The sequence below is a fragment of the Amblyraja radiata genome, chromosome 16, assembly GCF_010909765.2.
Source record: "Amblyraja radiata isolate CabotCenter1 chromosome 16, sAmbRad1.1.pri, whole genome shotgun sequence".
NCBI classification, from domain to species: Eukaryota; Metazoa; Chordata; class Chondrichthyes; order Rajiformes; family Rajidae; genus Amblyraja; species Amblyraja radiata.
The window spans coordinates 15,533,266-15,549,633 of NC_045971.1; the positions used below are offsets into that span (position 1 = coordinate 15,533,266).

Consider the following 16,368-nt stretch of genomic DNA (forward strand, 5'->3'; position numbering starts at 1 on the left):
GGTTGAGGTGATGCACCAAATCTTTGCCTGACCCAGAGGGACTGCATAGGTCCCTGGATGGTGCTGAAGGTACAGGGGTTGCATATTCTATGGTTGCAGGGGAAAATGCCAGGGGTCAGGGAAAGCAGAAAGGGGAGGAAGAGAAAACATCTGCTGTCTCCCAACTCTACCCCTCTTTTACCTAGTTCCATCTGCCCATCATCTCTCTTGCCACCAAGTTCCACCTATCACCTACCAGATCTTGTCTCACCCCTTCCCCTCACCTCTTTGCACTGGCCATTTCACCTCTACATTATCGGTCCTGGTGCAGGATCTTATTCCGAAACATCAACTATCCTTCGAACATCACAATAGGTGCGGGAGTAAGCCATTCGGCCCTTCGGATCACAAATGCTGCTTGAACCTGAATTCTTCCAGCAGTTTGTTTTTGATCTGGATTCCAGCATCTGCAGTGTCTCCACAAAGCCTTTGATATGTAACATTTTCAGAATTCTGGTACCTGTGTCAGTATTCCTTTATCTACGACTTATCAAAGAACACATTAGTTGGTTACTGGAGTTTTATGGATCAGGAAGAATTCTATAACACATTTTCTAAATACTGTAGCTCCTGACTAGTCACAAAAATCACTCGCAATGCATCAACAAGGAATGAACACAACAGCAAATCTAGAAAATCTTTAAACTATTTTTAAAATTTTATTTTTATAAGCACAAGTTGTGCTTAACATTCGGGTTGGTTAAATCATAAAGTAATGCTTTCCTGAATGAAGAAAAACATTCTATACAATGAGGACAATGACAGCCCATACCTCCATACACAGCTTTCAAAAAGAAAATGTACAAAATAGATTTTTTTTTACAAGGGTAAGGACACCACAATCAAAGCAGTCAGCTACAATTTTCATTTAATGAATATAAAAAGATCAAAAAGAAAACTGATTTTGTCTTTACACTTCTCAATGTCCAAAGTGGAAATATACAAAGACAGGCACAAGGCTAACAAAGCTTTCGACACCACATGGAAACAGGTATAATTGAACAATTTTCAGAATGATTGGGTCACAGGGACTGACAAAGAGTGGAACTGGCCCCATCGTATCTGTAGCACAAACACAAAATAATTTATATCTGAAATAGGAATTTACCAGGCTTTTTAAACAATTCTGTAACACCGCACGACAGGACAGAGCAGGTGGGAAACCAGGCCAGGCTGACCCACGCAGATGGTCAATCCATCAGCAATAGTGCTATGGTAGACACTAAATGCTGGAGTAACTCAGCAGGCCAGGCAGCATCTCTGGAGAGAAGGAATGGGTGACGTTTCGGGTCGAGACCCTTCTTCAGTCTGAAGAAGGGTCTCGTCTGGAAACGTCACCCAGATGCTGCCTGTCCCACTGCATTACTCCAGCATTTTGTATCTACCTTCGATTTAAACCAGCATTTGCAGTTCTTTCCTACAGCAATCGTGCTATGACTGTGTAGGCTTGAAAACAATGTCTGATGGGAATGAAGATTCAGGTAGGCCCTTGCAGACATGCAGTTCCTCTTCATTTGACAACTAACTTATTTTAACTCTGCTAACATTTACTCTCAATATTTCAACAGGCGTAGATAAACTGCCAAAGGGATTGACCTATCCACTGCTCTTTCAACAGCTGAAAGCAGATTATTGTGAGGAAGTCTGGATTGTGCACCTTCAGAGCATGATTGAAAAGCAACACTACTTCAACACTGGGAAAGTGGCCAGTGGATCTTGCCAATCAAATTTAATACTAGAAAGCTAGAGAACACAAACGCTTCAGAAAACGTGGACTACCTATTCAACTGGAGTGATACAACAAACACAGTGAGAATCATAACTAAGACAACAACTGGTGTAGCAGACACAGGACATTAAGATTTAGCCTGAACTATCCTAATGTAAACCAACACTCGTCGGGTGATTAAGGTGTAATTAATTGGGACAAAAGTTGGGCCATAGATTTAATCCATGCCATGAACATAAAATGGTCTAAATGTAATGCGGTAAATTTTGATTATGCTGATTCTGTTATAAATCTCAGATTCAAGTTCCAAAGCTCTGGGTTGGAAGGCGAATACAATAAAAACAATATGGCTTGTCCTTTCATGCTGTTCCTCAACAAGCTGAAGATCTGGCCAGTTGATAAGATAAATTTGGTTTAGAGTGAATGAGAGAATCTGTTATGCTTTTTACCAAGCTGTTTCCTATGTTCCGCATTCACAGAATGCTAAGTGCTGAGAAAAGAGGAACATTAGTTGAAACCTAAATATAGGTTAATACTGATTTAGAGTCACTGTTCAAATCTACATACCCTATGCTCCCAAAGAGGTAAGGAGTTCAGGTTAATTGATCAATTGTGCATAAAATATACACCCATCTGTTATGCACCACAGCCCCCACCTGCAAAATTATTTAAAATATGTTAGCACGTTCCAGAAAACTAAACAGTAACTGGGTTTTATGGATCCTGTTGCCCAGTGCTGATAAGACCCATTTTTGTTAAGTCTTTTCTTTGGCAAACCACAGATCTTATCAGGTTTCTCTGATATTTACTCTGGCAGATTTGTAAACCCCATCAACCCAACATAAACCCTCCACCTTGCATTAATCTTTTACAGTTTCGACAAAAAAACTTTGATCGAATGCACATTTAAAAAGTAGTCAGATGTCTGAGCAAATTGGAATGGCCATAATGAGTAAAGGCAAAGCACAAGGATAAACCATGAGATGATGTCCAATTCAGATGATGCACGATAGAAACAGCTCATTAATGCTAATCTCTCCACAACCAGCAACATTCTAGAGTGTTTTCCTTCCCTCTGATCAATTACACCACAACCAGGACATGAGTAGTTGGGCTCAATGCAACTAACAATCGGTATGTGGACAAAACTACTTTCAGAGTGTTGACTCCCTCTCATCAGGAGACAGTCAGCCTCTCCCTCTCCAAATCATTGTGATCAGACTACATCAACCTAGATCAATCAAGTCAGAGGGCACCCACACAGAGTCACTGCACTGAGGTAAGGGAGTTGAATGAATGGCACTTGGTACTACCTGTACAAAGTAGGCTATTCAATCCAATTTTAAAACCCTGGCACAGACTGCAGTCGCATTTGTGGATGGGCTTGAGAATGTGCCTATCCTGAACAGAGCATTGCACTTGTAGCACAGCTTTTAAAGCACAGAGCAGATGGGGAAACAACCTTTACAGAACTGGCATGAAATGCCAGTGAAAATTTCTCTGCACTGTCCCATTTTTTTGTGGAAGCTGTTACCCATCTGTGGTAGATGTTTTGTATGAAAGTAGCTTTACTATTGATTTACATTATTGGCAGCCTTTTGAATGCATGTCACTATTATCAGAAAGTGGAAAAGATCCAAGTAAATCAGAACTTAGATACAAACTCGTAAAATCATTACAAGTTCTCTCCAAGGGCAAGGTGATGTAGCAATTCTGAAAGGGTTTGAGCATGGAATCCTGCAGGTGTTCCTCTAAACTTCCTCTATTCATCCTGACTATTGATTACCTCAATCAGATCCACAATTGCGTGTGTGACAAAGATTCAACTCATCAGTGTTAATGCTAATGAAGGTTGAAATAAGATACTGCATAACAATGCATGAAAATGGGTACAGCAGGTTACTGTTTTGGTTGGAGATGATGGAAATACATCCGAATGACCTACCTTCAGGGCTATTTACATTACAGCCTCATTTGGTAGAGGAGCCTTGACTTTTACAACAGATGAATTATCGCTCAATCAACCCTAACATGGATCATGGATATGCAATTAACAATTTTTTTTAATGTAAACTACTGGAGCTTGCATTCTTGTACTGTAATGCTTCTCAGTTAGTCTGGGTGAGTGCTGAAATAGCTACCCAAGGATTCAGTGTATTAAGCTATATATAGAGAACATTAAGCCTTTAATTATTTCAACAAAGAATCGATTACCAGGACAACTTTTCACTTGCAATTCAGATGAGGATATTGCATCCCTGATGATTAATATACCACGAGAATCACTTTGGAAACACAACATTCATTTTTCTTCACCACGTTCATGGTTCCTGAAAGGGACTGTCGCGTACGTTGATGTTAAAGGAGCTGAAGCAACCACAAGGTTCTGAATTGTTTAAAGAGACAGCTCATTTTACTGAGATGCTATATCCAACATGTTATCTGTAATTGTTTGCCTCTTCATCCCTCTCTTGACCCAAATCATCTCTCATTGGACTTTTGACTCCGCATCCGATGATCCTCTTTTCAACGGCCAACCCCATTCCAAGCATCTGATCACAGGCTATCACTCAATAGTAGCTTGAAATCAAGATTCAGGAAAGAGAAAGGCCCAGCAAGAGTGCAGATGCCCCCGACTCTCCAAAATATCCACAGCTATGCAGCAATCAATTCTTCTTTGAACCCCATCAGCTAAATCAGTGCCCATGACTATTATATTCCAACTCACCAAGTGAAGAACAAATTAAAATTAAACCACTATGGGGTGCGATTCAAGTGAACCTTCCGGGTGGAGCTGCTGGCCCAGGTGCACCTAGCTGATGTACACTTCAAAGCTTAAAATAGGAAACAATGTGTTTTTTTTAATAAAAGTGAGATGTACTCAACTTGGCGATGACAGCAAAAACAGTAGCAAACGTGATTATGAAACTGAACTGCTTTTGGACATTGCTGAATGTATATTCTATTGTTGATTTGAAGGATCAATAATCAGTAGCTACGTGGATTTTTTAAACAACTTTGTTTTGGTTTATTATGGCTTACCAGCCAACGAATCAATCAATCCAGCTTTTACCCTAGAATTTAACTCAAACTAACCTGTTAAAATAACTTAGATTGGTGACAGAAAATCTAACTGAAGAAAGTTGTCAAAAATGGATTCTAAATTCACTAAAACTGTGAATTTTGTTTGGGTGATGTTTGAATATCAAACGTCAAGAAAAGTGTATCTGCCACTATTTTTTTTATCTGTGTGTGAGCCGCAGAGATGTAGAATGCCTCTGCGTGTCATCGTGCTGAACTGTGGCCAGTCCACCACTCTCTAACTCCCTGCTTCCTTGGTTACTTCCTCCTGATGATCGGCGACTGTTTCTGGTTTGCCTGTGGACAGTTGCAGCTCGACATTCGCGTTCTGTCCCTGGTTCACATGTTAGTGGGAATGTTCGCTTCTCCCAGGGATAAATATCCTACAAAAGAAACAGGGTCAGTTATTACCGATAAATCAAAAAATACTCTGCTGATACACAACATCAAGCTTCTGAGAGAGACAAATGCTGGAGTAATTCAGGAGGTCAGGCAGCACCAGGCAGATGCAGAAGAAGGGATCCTTCCAGGGATGCTGCCTGATCCTGTGTTGCTCCAGCATTTTGTCTCTCTTTGCCATCTAAAAAATATTGCAAGAATCAAGGGATTTCTGTCCAAAGACGACACTGAAAAACTTGTTCATGCATATATTTTTAGTAGGTTAGATTATTGTAATGGCATCTTCACAGGTCTCAATAAAAAATCAATTAAACAACTGCAGCTTATCCAAAATGCTGCTGCCAGAGTCTTGACCAACACCAAGAAAATGGACCACATTACACCTGTCCTTAAATCTTTGCACTGGCTCCCTGTGTGTAAGAGGATAGATTTTAAAATTCTGTTACTGACCTACAAGGCACTGAATGGTCTTGGTCCAAAATACATCTCTGACCTACTTGTTGTATATGAGGCGCCTAGACTCCTCAGGTCTTCAGGGACAGGTTTACTCTGTGTTCCCAGGGACAGAACTAAAAAGGCTGAAGCAGCATTCGGTTTTTATGCTCCACACCTGTGGAACAAGCTCCCTGAACACCTGAGGTATGCACAAACTGTAAGCGCATTTAAATCAGGCCTAAAAACACTGTTGTTTACTATAGCTTTTCCATAACCCGACATGCAGGTAATCTTAACCGTCTAATTTTAACCCTTTTATGTGCTTTTTAAAATCGTTTTATTGTTTCATTGACGTTGTTTTATTATTCATACATTTGTCGTATTGCTTATTTTGCAATTTTTAATTATTGACTATTTTATTTTTTCTTTCCTGTAAAGCACCTTGAATTGCAGTTTGCACGAATGGTGCTATACAAATAAATTTGCCTTGCCTTGCCTTTGGTAAACCAGCATCTGCAATTCCTCATTTCTAAATTCAAAATTGGTATATATAAAAGTTCATGCTACTGAGACACTATGAAAAGCATATTCGCTGTATATAGTTTGCTTTTGAATGGAGCAACAGTCGTAACCTCTGTCAAGAGGTAAGCAGCTAGGTAAACGTTTCTGTGCACTTGAGCGTGGCTTTTATTGTGCAATACTGGATCAAGAAACAAATGGCCCATTCTTTGGAAAGTGAACCAAAATGCCACACATGTGCAGATGTCATCATACAGTGATACATTAAAAAATTCTTGTAAGAGTTAATCTTATTCATTGCTACTTTCCTACCTACAAAACTATAATGCATGTCTGCTAAAGATATGAACATTCTAGCTTTTTAAAATTCAGTTTGTAGAACGCATCCACGTGGTGGTCACACACGTGACCAGTCCTATTTTACCTGACAAACACTTTCAGCATAACATCATAATTTCAGATAAACCGAAAAAAAAGAATCATTCATACAGCACAAAACAAATATACCTGTAATGCTTTCAGAATTAGAAGATGCATTCCACAATTATTCGTCTTTTTGGTCACGTGACTAGGAATGGGCCAAATCAAAGCAACCAAAAGGTTTGGAATGTAAATTGTGAAGACCACAGAATATTAAGTTAGAAAACTGGCACAAAAATGTAGATAAGGAGCTATTATAGTGGCTCAGGAACCACTCGTATATAGAAAATATTTTTTCTAATCCCTTCAAGACCTTGCCCACAATCTCACATACTGTAATTCTGCACATGAATCTCTTATGTAGAACTTCACCAAGAGAGTTCTGCGCCCAATTACACCAGATCTACTGGTCCTCCCTGCTAGTTACATCCACAAAAAGAATGCAGAATCTGACACGCTTGATTTCTCTTTCACAAAATTGTATTGACTTTATCTAATCCTACAACTGTCTTTTAAGTCTTTAGTCTCCCCCGCTTCCCCTAACACCGCATCCATACTCCTACAGATTAAATTTAGTTCCTCCCTCTTATGGACCACATTTCTGGAGAGATTCCTTGTGTAGTCCTTGTTGAAAATAGAATAATTTAATTGATCTGTCATTTCGTTGTTCCTGAGAGGAAGGAAGAACGATTGTAATTCAGCCATGTACCCCAAGTGCATGCCATTGCCTATCAACCATTCACAATTTACGCAATGATTCCCAACCTACGGCAGCCAGTTTGTACCTCATACCTTCATATTTCCTTGAGATTCACAAGCTCTTTTCTCAAAATCCATTCCCTCACTTTCCATTGTAATGAATAATTCTATCATCTAATTGTCCCCCAAGGGACCCACACAAGATTGCCTGCCAATCCTTCCTTGTTATACAGCATCCAGTCCAGGTTGGCCCATTCTCTCATTAGTTCCTTAATACATTACTCCCATCATCATGCCATGAATGTTACACAAACTTCTCAAGCACTCCACTCAGATCAAACAATTCTCTGAAGCAAAGTTCCAAGGATAGTGCTGGTTGAAACCTCACAGTTGTAAATGCGAAGGGCACAATGGACCCCATCAGCACAAACAATTCAAAACAGTCACATTAGCAGAGGTGGGGGAATTGCTCAGAGAAAGAGCATGCCACCATACCACTCGACTGGATATACTTGGGGATTGTTTCTGCGCACACGGATTTGCTTTGGCCATTTTAATGATTCAAATAATAAAGATCATAATCAAAATTCCACCGTATGCATGGCCACAGGGGAAACCTGATAGAAGCTTATAAAATTATTAGAGGCCTAAATAGGGTAGATAGTCAGAGTATTTCCCCAGGGAGGGAATGTCAAATACTGGAGGGCATGAGGTTAAAAGTGAGAGGGAGAAAATTGAAAGGAACAGTGTCAGGCAATGTTAAAAGTCACTTGCCCAATAACAGCTGCTCCCAAGTTATCCTCCCTAGTTCCAGCCCAATAACCCAATTTAGTACTTTCGCCCAAGATCCAGACTGGTCCTTGTTCAAAATGCTCCCCCCTGTAACGCAATTCACCTGGCCAGGCTCTTTTCCCACAAAAGGCCCAGTATATATATATATATATATATAAAAATATACACACACACATACACACACACGTGTGAGTGTGTGTGTGTATATGTATATATATATTAATGATTTAGACGAGGGAATTAAATGTAACATCGTTTGCGGATGACACAAAGCTGGGTGGCAATGTGAGCTGCGAGGAGGATGCTATGAGGCTGCAGGGAGACTTGGATAGGTTGGGTGTGTGGGCAGATGCATGGCAGATGCGGTACAATATGGATGAATGTGAGGATATCCACTTTGGTGGCAAGAACAGGAAGGCAGATTATTATCTGAACGGTGTCGGATTAGGAAAAGGGAAGGTGCAACGATTCCTGGGTATGCTTGTTCATCAGCCACGGAAGGTAAGCATGCAGGTACAGCAGGCAGTGAAGAAAGCTAATGACCTTCATTGTGAGAGGATTTGAGTTTAGGAGCAAGGAGGCCCTGCAGTCGTACAGGGCCCTGGAGATACCACATCTGGAGTATTGTGTGCAGTTTCAGTCTCCTAATGTGAGGAAAGACATTATTGCTATTGAGGGAGTGCAGCGTAGGTTCACCATGTTAATTCCCGGAATGGCAGGACTGACATATGGTGAAAGAATGGATCAACTGGGCTTGTATTCACTGGAATTTAAAAGGATGAGAGGGTATCTTATAGAAACATATATTTTTTTTTTAAAGGATTGGACAGGCTAGATGCAGGAAAAATGTTTCCGATGTTAGGGGAGTCCAGAACCAGGAGTCAGTTTAAGAATAAGTGGTAGGCCATTTAGGACTGAGATGAGGAAAAACCTTGTGTGAATCTGTGGAATTCTCTGCCACAGAAGGCAATGGAGGTCAATTCACAGGATATTTTCAAGAGAGTTAGATTTAGCTATTTGGGCTAAAGGAATCAAGTGATATGGGGGAAAAAGCAGGAACGGGGTACTGATTTTAGATGATCATAGTGAATGGTGGTGCTGGCTCGAAGGGGCGAGAGGCCTACTCCTGCACCTATTTTTCGATGTTTCTAATGCCATTAAGTAATTGCACCGTTCTGACTTTTGAGCTCTAACCATAACGCCTCAGTGGACTCAATATGTCCTGAGTGTAATGTGACATTCTCCCTGATTCTAATGCGACTCCTCCACCTCTTTTACTTCTCTATCACCCCTGCAACATACTCATGGACATAGAAACGCTGGATTTTCATTTTTATCTAAATCTGACAATCTTTGAGATTATAAGAATTTGCCACATAAACATGCTGCCCCATTACTGCTTTAATACATTTTTGCCAGTTAGATTTTTAACAAACCAATTTACTCTTGAGTTGACTTGTTTAGCCTCACCTCCTCTTCATAACCAATATCCGGCGTGGAACATCGTGTATCCTCATTTGAACTCTGTCCAACATTTTCTTGTGAAAGGAGCGAGTAATGCATGTCTGTATTGACTATTGGTGGATAAGGGCTGCAAGGTGAACCTGAAACGGTTAAATCTCCGAGACTGTGATAACTGACATCAGAAGCAGGCAACGGGGTCAAATTTTCATCTGTTGATTTGTAAGATCTGCAAATTGTAAAAAGAAAGGCATAGGAATGATCCGATGGTAGTCTTTAATTATAAGTGTTGTGTTTCAGAGAATGAATAGCAGAAATTATTGATTGAAAGATATAGGACTGTCTACTGAGACCACCTGACCATCCAAACTAGCTCTGTTATCCCACTTTCACATCCACTCCTTACACGAGGGGGCAATTTAGACACCAATTAACCTAAAAACCCACACGGCTCTGGAATGTGGGAGGAAACCCGAGCACCCGGAGGAAACCCAAGCGGGCACAAGGAGAATTTATCAATTCCAGACAGTGCCCAAGGTCAGGATGAATGCATCGAAGGACTGAAGAACTGGATATACACAAGGATAAGATAATGGGTGATAGGTAATGGCTGTTGCATATTGTGATATTCGGGTAGCCTTACTTAAGATTATGAAAGAAATTGGTGGAGAAAGAGTAACAATTTGCAATTTAAGTCCATTGAGAGGTGCACATCTTCCTCACTCCATTTCTCCAAGTCTGCACGCACGTGCATCTGTGTCCGTGTCTGTGTGCATAGGCAGTGGCACAGGGAGAGGGGATAGTCAGACTAGATTAGGTTTTCCTTTAGAACTATTGATCAGCTGCTCAGTAGTATTAACCTAGATAGGAAGTGTCGACAGCTGTAACTCTCTCCCCTAAAAGACCGATGATCTCAGTGAAAGGATCAAACAGACTTAGTTATCAGGCTACTCACGTTCTTATATACGCTACTTGAACCACAAATCTTTCACAAGTTACATAATTTTGATGATCAGACTATTTCCCCAAGTTATGTTTCCAAGCCTATGATTCAGCATAGGGTGCGGATACCTACACATAAATTTCTGGCAAAGGACGTTACTAATTTCAACCAGGAACTGAGTGGAGATCAGGCTCCTGCATGGGAATTTTGTGAGGAATTAGAGCCAACTAGTCTTGTCGATACATATTGCTTGTCTACTGATGCTCATCTAGGCTGAGTTACAGCTGCAGGCCAAAGGCTGTCGGTTCCTGGGCAAAGCATTGCAGAAAATAATCCAATGCCCAGGCACCAAGGCATTCTCTCCACACATAAGCAGCAAAACATGACACCTGCTCTGGCTGGTTCCGATCGGTACCTGCTTCCACGCCTCTGGGCACTGGCTGGGGAGGCCAACCACGTTGTCCACCGGGAACGTTCAAATTCCTCATATTGGGCGTGTCGAGAACTAAAGGCTGCATCAGAAAGATCCTCCATCTAAAAGAGATGCAGTATTTCTATATTAATAAAATTGATATTCAACTTTGTAAACTTGACAATGTTATTTTCTGTCAGTTAGATGCTTTACCTCTTCTTGCTCCTCTGCACAGAGTCTGTGATTTGTTGCATCAGGTTTTAAGTCCATCACACGCCAGCTGGAAGATGAAAATAAAATTGTCACACTTGAAAGAATTCAGGTATTCTTTCTACCACTTCCCATCAGTAAACAAATGGATTAAACACAAACTCTCAGATAATAGAAGGATAGAAGCAGGAGTAATCATTTTGTTAACTTGGCTTCCTCCATCCAATCTCATGGTCTGAAAGTGGGTTTCTCAGGCAAACCAAAGAGAAATGATGGAAAAACAAATACATCTGAAGGAAGAAGGCAGTGGTCAGGCCAATACGTCAGAGAAGATCACCCAAGAGATACGAGGACTATGAGATGAATTGCCATGTGAAAATGATCCGTTATCAATGTAACGAGTGCCATATCGTAAATGGGTGGAATGTTCAGTTTACAATGTGATGATACAGATATCCTTTTTGTTTGATAAGGGAGAGATATCATGGTGACTGATGTCATATTTAAATGTATCGCATGTTACTACGAATCACAAAGGTCAGAGGACACATATTGCCAGGATGTAAAGGAATGGCAGACGAATAAAACAAAGCGTTTATGTTCAGTGTCCTTCAAGCGGGTTTATGATCAAGGCGAGGATCTGGCAGGAGATGCAGAAAATGACTATTGATCTTGACTTTACAAGACTATCCCTCCCAATGTCACCCAATTCATTGTGTGAACACTTGAAACAAATGCTGAACCTGTACCTCGGTGTTAGGATCTCCTTATACTGAAGTTTCTCCACACGAGTTGTTGCAGCAACGGACATTGGGATCACAATGTTGTTAATATCAAAGGAACTTTCTCCCCTTCGCTTCCTGAGTGCCTGCTACAAAAAGATTAAAGCAGATGATTGCATTGTATCAAGGATGCCTTCAGCCAAATTGGTATACAACAGCTAAATAAATTTAATATGGATACCACTAATACTTGTAATTTTATTCAGTTTTGGAGGACAGAAGAGAAGATTAATTTTACTAATTGACCAGATCGAGGAAGATCAGTACTGAGATAACAGATACCATTTTCCACCCTTATCCATGATCTTTTTGACAATAGACAATATGTGCAGGAGTAGGCCATACAGCCCTTCGAGCCAGCACCGCCATTCAATGTGATCATGGCTGATCATCCCCAATCAGTACCCCATTCCTGCCTTCTCCCCATATCTTTAAGAGCCCTATCTAGCTCTCTCATGAAAGTATCCAGAGACCCGGCTTCTTCTGCCCTCCGAGGCAGAGAATTCCATTGACTCACAACTCTGTGTGAAAAAGCGTTTCCTCATCTCCGTTCTAAATGGCTTACTCCTTATTCTTAACTGTGGCCCCTGGTTCTGGACTCCTCCAACATCGGGAACGTTACCTGCCTCTAGCGTGTCCAAACCCATAATAATATTATGTTTCAATAAGATCCCCTCTCATCCTTCTAAATTCCAGAGTATACAAGCCCAGCCGCTCCATTCTCTCAGCATATGACAGTCCCGCCATCCCGGGAATTAACCTTGTAAACCAACGCTACACTCCCTCAACAGCAAGAATGTCCTTCCTCAAATTAGGGGACCAAAACTGCACACAATACTCCAGGTGTTGTCTCACTAAGGCCCTGTACAACTGCAGAAGGACCTCTTTGCTCCTACACTCAACTCCTCTTGTTATGAAGACCAACATGCCATTCGCTTTCTTCACTGCCTGCTGTACCTGCATACTTACTTTCATTGACTGATGAACAAGGACCCCCAGATCCCGTTATACTTCCCCTTTCCCCAGCTTGACACCATCTGGATAATAATCTGCCTTCCTGTTTTTGCTACCAAATTGGATAACCTCACATTTATCCACATTAAACTGCATCTGCCCACTCACCCAACTTGTCCAAGCCACCCTGCATTCTCATAACATCCTCCTCACAGTTCACACTGCCACCCAGCTTTGTGGCATCTGCAAATTTGCTAATGTTACTTTGAATTCCTTCATATAAATCAATGATGTATATTGTAAATAGCTGCAGTCCCAGCACCGAGCCTTGCGGTACCCCACTAGTCACTGCCTGACATTCTGAAAGGGACCCGTTAATCCCTACTCTTTGTTTCCTGTCTGCCAACCAATTTTCTATCCATGTCAGCACTCCACCCCCACTACGCTGTACCCTAATTTTGCCCACTAATCTCCTATATGGAACCTTATCAAATGCTTTCCGAAAGTCCAGGTACACTACATCCACTGGCTCTCCCATGTCCATTTTCCTAGTTACATCCGCAAAAAATTCCAGAAGATTAGGCAAGCATGATTTCCCCTTCGTAAATCCATGATGATTCGGACCGATCCGGTTACTGCTATCCAAATGTGCTGCTATTTCATCTTTTATAATTGACTCCAGCATCTTCCCCACCACCGATGTCAAGCTAAATTCCCTGTTTTCTCTCTCCCGCCTTTCTTAAAAAGTGGGATAACATTAGCTACCCTCCAATCCACAGGCACTGAGAGCCACTTGGATGCCCTGGGATGCAGACCATCAGGCCCTGGGGATTTATCAGACTTTGGTCCAATTAGTCTACCATTTCCTGCCTAATGTGGATTTCCTTCAGTTCCTCTGTCACCCCAGATCCTCTGGCCACTAGTACATCAGGAAGATTGTTTATGTCCTCCTTAATGAAGACGGATCCAAAGTACCTATTCAACTCATCTGCCATTTCCTTGTTCCCTATAATAAATTCACCTTTTTCAGTCTTCAAGGGTCTAACTTTGGTCTTAACTTTTTCCTCTTCACATACCTAAAGAAGCTTTTACTATCCTCCTTTATATTCTTGGCTAGATTACCTTTGTACCTCATCTTTTCTCCCCATATTGCCTTTTTAGTTATCTTCTGTTGCTCTTTAAACATTACCTAATGCTCTTGCTTCCCGCTCATCTTTGCTTCGTTGTACTTTTTTTCTTTTACTTTCATACTGTCCCTGACTTCCGTTGTCAGACACGGTCGCCCTTACTCCCCTTGGAATCTTTCTTCCTCTTTGGAATGAACTGATCCTGCACCTTCTGTATTATTCCCAGTTTCTGATCGGATCCTGATCAGAACTGATCCTGCACCTTCTGTATTATTCCCAGCTATCAACAAACAGTATTGAAGTGAGATAGACCGATTGACCAAATGGTGCTAGCACAGCAACCTGGCTCTCAACACCAGTAAAACCAAGGAACTGATTGTGTACTTTGGAAGGGCAAAGATAGGGACCCACAATCCAGTCAATATCATGGTGGAAAGGGTAAAAAACTTCAAGTTCCTGGGCGTGCATATTTCCGAAGATCTTTCCTGGTCCCAGCACACTGATGCAATTATAAAGAAGGCACATCAGCGCCTCTCCTTCCTGAGAAGATTATGGAGAATCGGTATGTCAAGGAGGATTCTCTCGAACTTCTACAGGTGCACAGTAGAGAGCATACTGACTGGTTGCATTGTAGCCTGGTTCTGGAACTTGAACGTCCAGGAGCGGAAAAGACTGCAGAAAGTTGTGACCACTGCCCAGCCCATCACCGGCTCTGACCTCCCCACCATCGAAGGGATCTATCGCAGTCGCTGCCTCAAAAAGGCTGCCAACATCATCAAAGACCCACACCATCCTGGTCACACAATCATTTCACTGTTGCCATCGGGTAGAAGGTACAGGAGTCTGAAATCTATAACATCCAGGTTCAGGAAAAGCTACTTCCCCACAGCCATCAGGCTATTAAACAAGACATCAAATAAGCTCTGAACAAGAATAGTCTATTATTATTGTTGCACTACATCTGTTTATTTATTGTATATATATGGTCTATGGTCTATAGACGCAACAAACTTTTGTATTATGTTTACATATTCTGTTGTACTACAGCAAGTAAGAATTTCATTGTCCTATCTGGGACACATGATAATAAAACTCTTGATTCTATTGTCAGGTTAAAATCCGCACAGCCATTACAACAGTGTCATTTGAGCAACTTCATTGCTACCGGACAGGTACTGGGAGAACATAATCTCAACAAGTTGCAACGAGGAATAAATGAAAACAAAATCATCCGTGATTTTTCACAACAGCAACCTTCTGACTCTGGATACCACGCGGAGTTAGACAAATACTGAAAAACACACTTCATATGTTATTCCTACAGTCAAAGTGCCAACAGGACACTTCTCAGTAACAGACAAGGTTGGAACCCGAATACCGAAGTTAAGCCAACCCTCTTTGGTCTCTACGAAACCTACTTTCACATCTGCAAATTAATCATAGATCTTGCATTCATACCCAAATGCCTAATGTACATCACAAACAAAGACCACAGTACCAACCCTTGTGATACACCACTGATCAGACTACCAATCAGAAAAACACTCTGCATCACTTTCTGCCTCAGCAGACAAAGCTAGTTTTGGATCCACTTTGCCAGCTATGTCACAAGCCTCGGGATGCTTCACCACCCAACTGGGAAATGTTCCACTCTCAAACCTGACACACAATATCATGAGCACACAATTTCATAAGAACAGATTCTGTTACAATTTTCATTTTATTCAAAAAAAAAAAAAAGCTCCTCACCAAAGTGGACGCCATCGTGTTCGTGTTGGTCATGCTTGATGCAGAGCTCTCTGATGAAGATAACCGTCGCAGCAATGAGCCGTGGGTTGAGGTGTGTGTAGAACCATACGAGCTCCCCATATCTGAAAGGGCCCGTCGAGCTGCAAAAGATATTTGGATCAGACAAAAGCAAAATTTCATAGATGTTGCAAATCTGAGGTAAAGTACTGGACATGCTCAGATGATCAGGAAGCAACAGTAGAAAGAACTTCATCCTTGGAATATCTCAGTAAATCTCTTTCACACCTGCAAAGCCAGGATATCTAGTTATTGAAAGAGATATGGTCGCTCCTCATGCTAGTTTCCTTAAAAAAAAGAGAATCCTTATGGATTTGGTAACAGTAAAATGGTGGTTGAGGAGTGTGTGTCCCCGACTGGTGGTTGTCCATGAGTGGAGCCACAAGCAATGGGCAATGTCTTAAATGCTTCTTGTCTTTATTTCCCCATGGAAGTTAATGAGTTCAGTGAAGAGAAACATTTATATTTCCGAGCATATCAACTTTACAGAGGTGAGGTGCTAGAAATTATGAAACGCATAATGGTGGACGATTCCTCAGAGCCTGGCCTAGTGCATCCTG

At 41.3% G+C, this 16,368-nt stretch overlaps 1 protein-coding gene across 5 annotated transcripts in view; it reads right to left on the bottom strand.

Moving 5' to 3' along the window:
* Positions 1-674: 674 nt before the first annotated feature.
* kansl1 (KAT8 regulatory NSL complex subunit 1) overlaps positions 675-16,368 on the bottom strand; it is an 89,467-nt gene continuing 73,773 nt past the window's right edge. For 4 of the 5 annotated variants that reach the window (XM_033035192.1, XM_033035195.1, XM_033035193.1 and 1 more), the window contains 6 exons: positions 15,752-15,891; positions 11,889-12,010; positions 11,143-11,209; positions 10,933-11,051; positions 9,584-9,803; positions 675-5,232 (listed from right to left, as the gene is read on the bottom strand). In XM_033035192.1, the coding sequence (XP_032891083.1) occupies positions 5,011-5,232; positions 9,584-9,803; positions 10,933-11,051; positions 11,143-11,209; positions 11,889-12,010; positions 15,752-15,891 (890 nt within the window). In that variant the 3' untranslated portion in view covers positions 675-5,010. The remainder of the gene's footprint in view (positions 5,233-9,583; positions 9,804-10,932; positions 11,052-11,142; positions 11,210-11,888; positions 12,011-15,751; positions 15,892-16,368) is intronic. The other variant, XM_033035194.1, reaches the window with a different exon arrangement.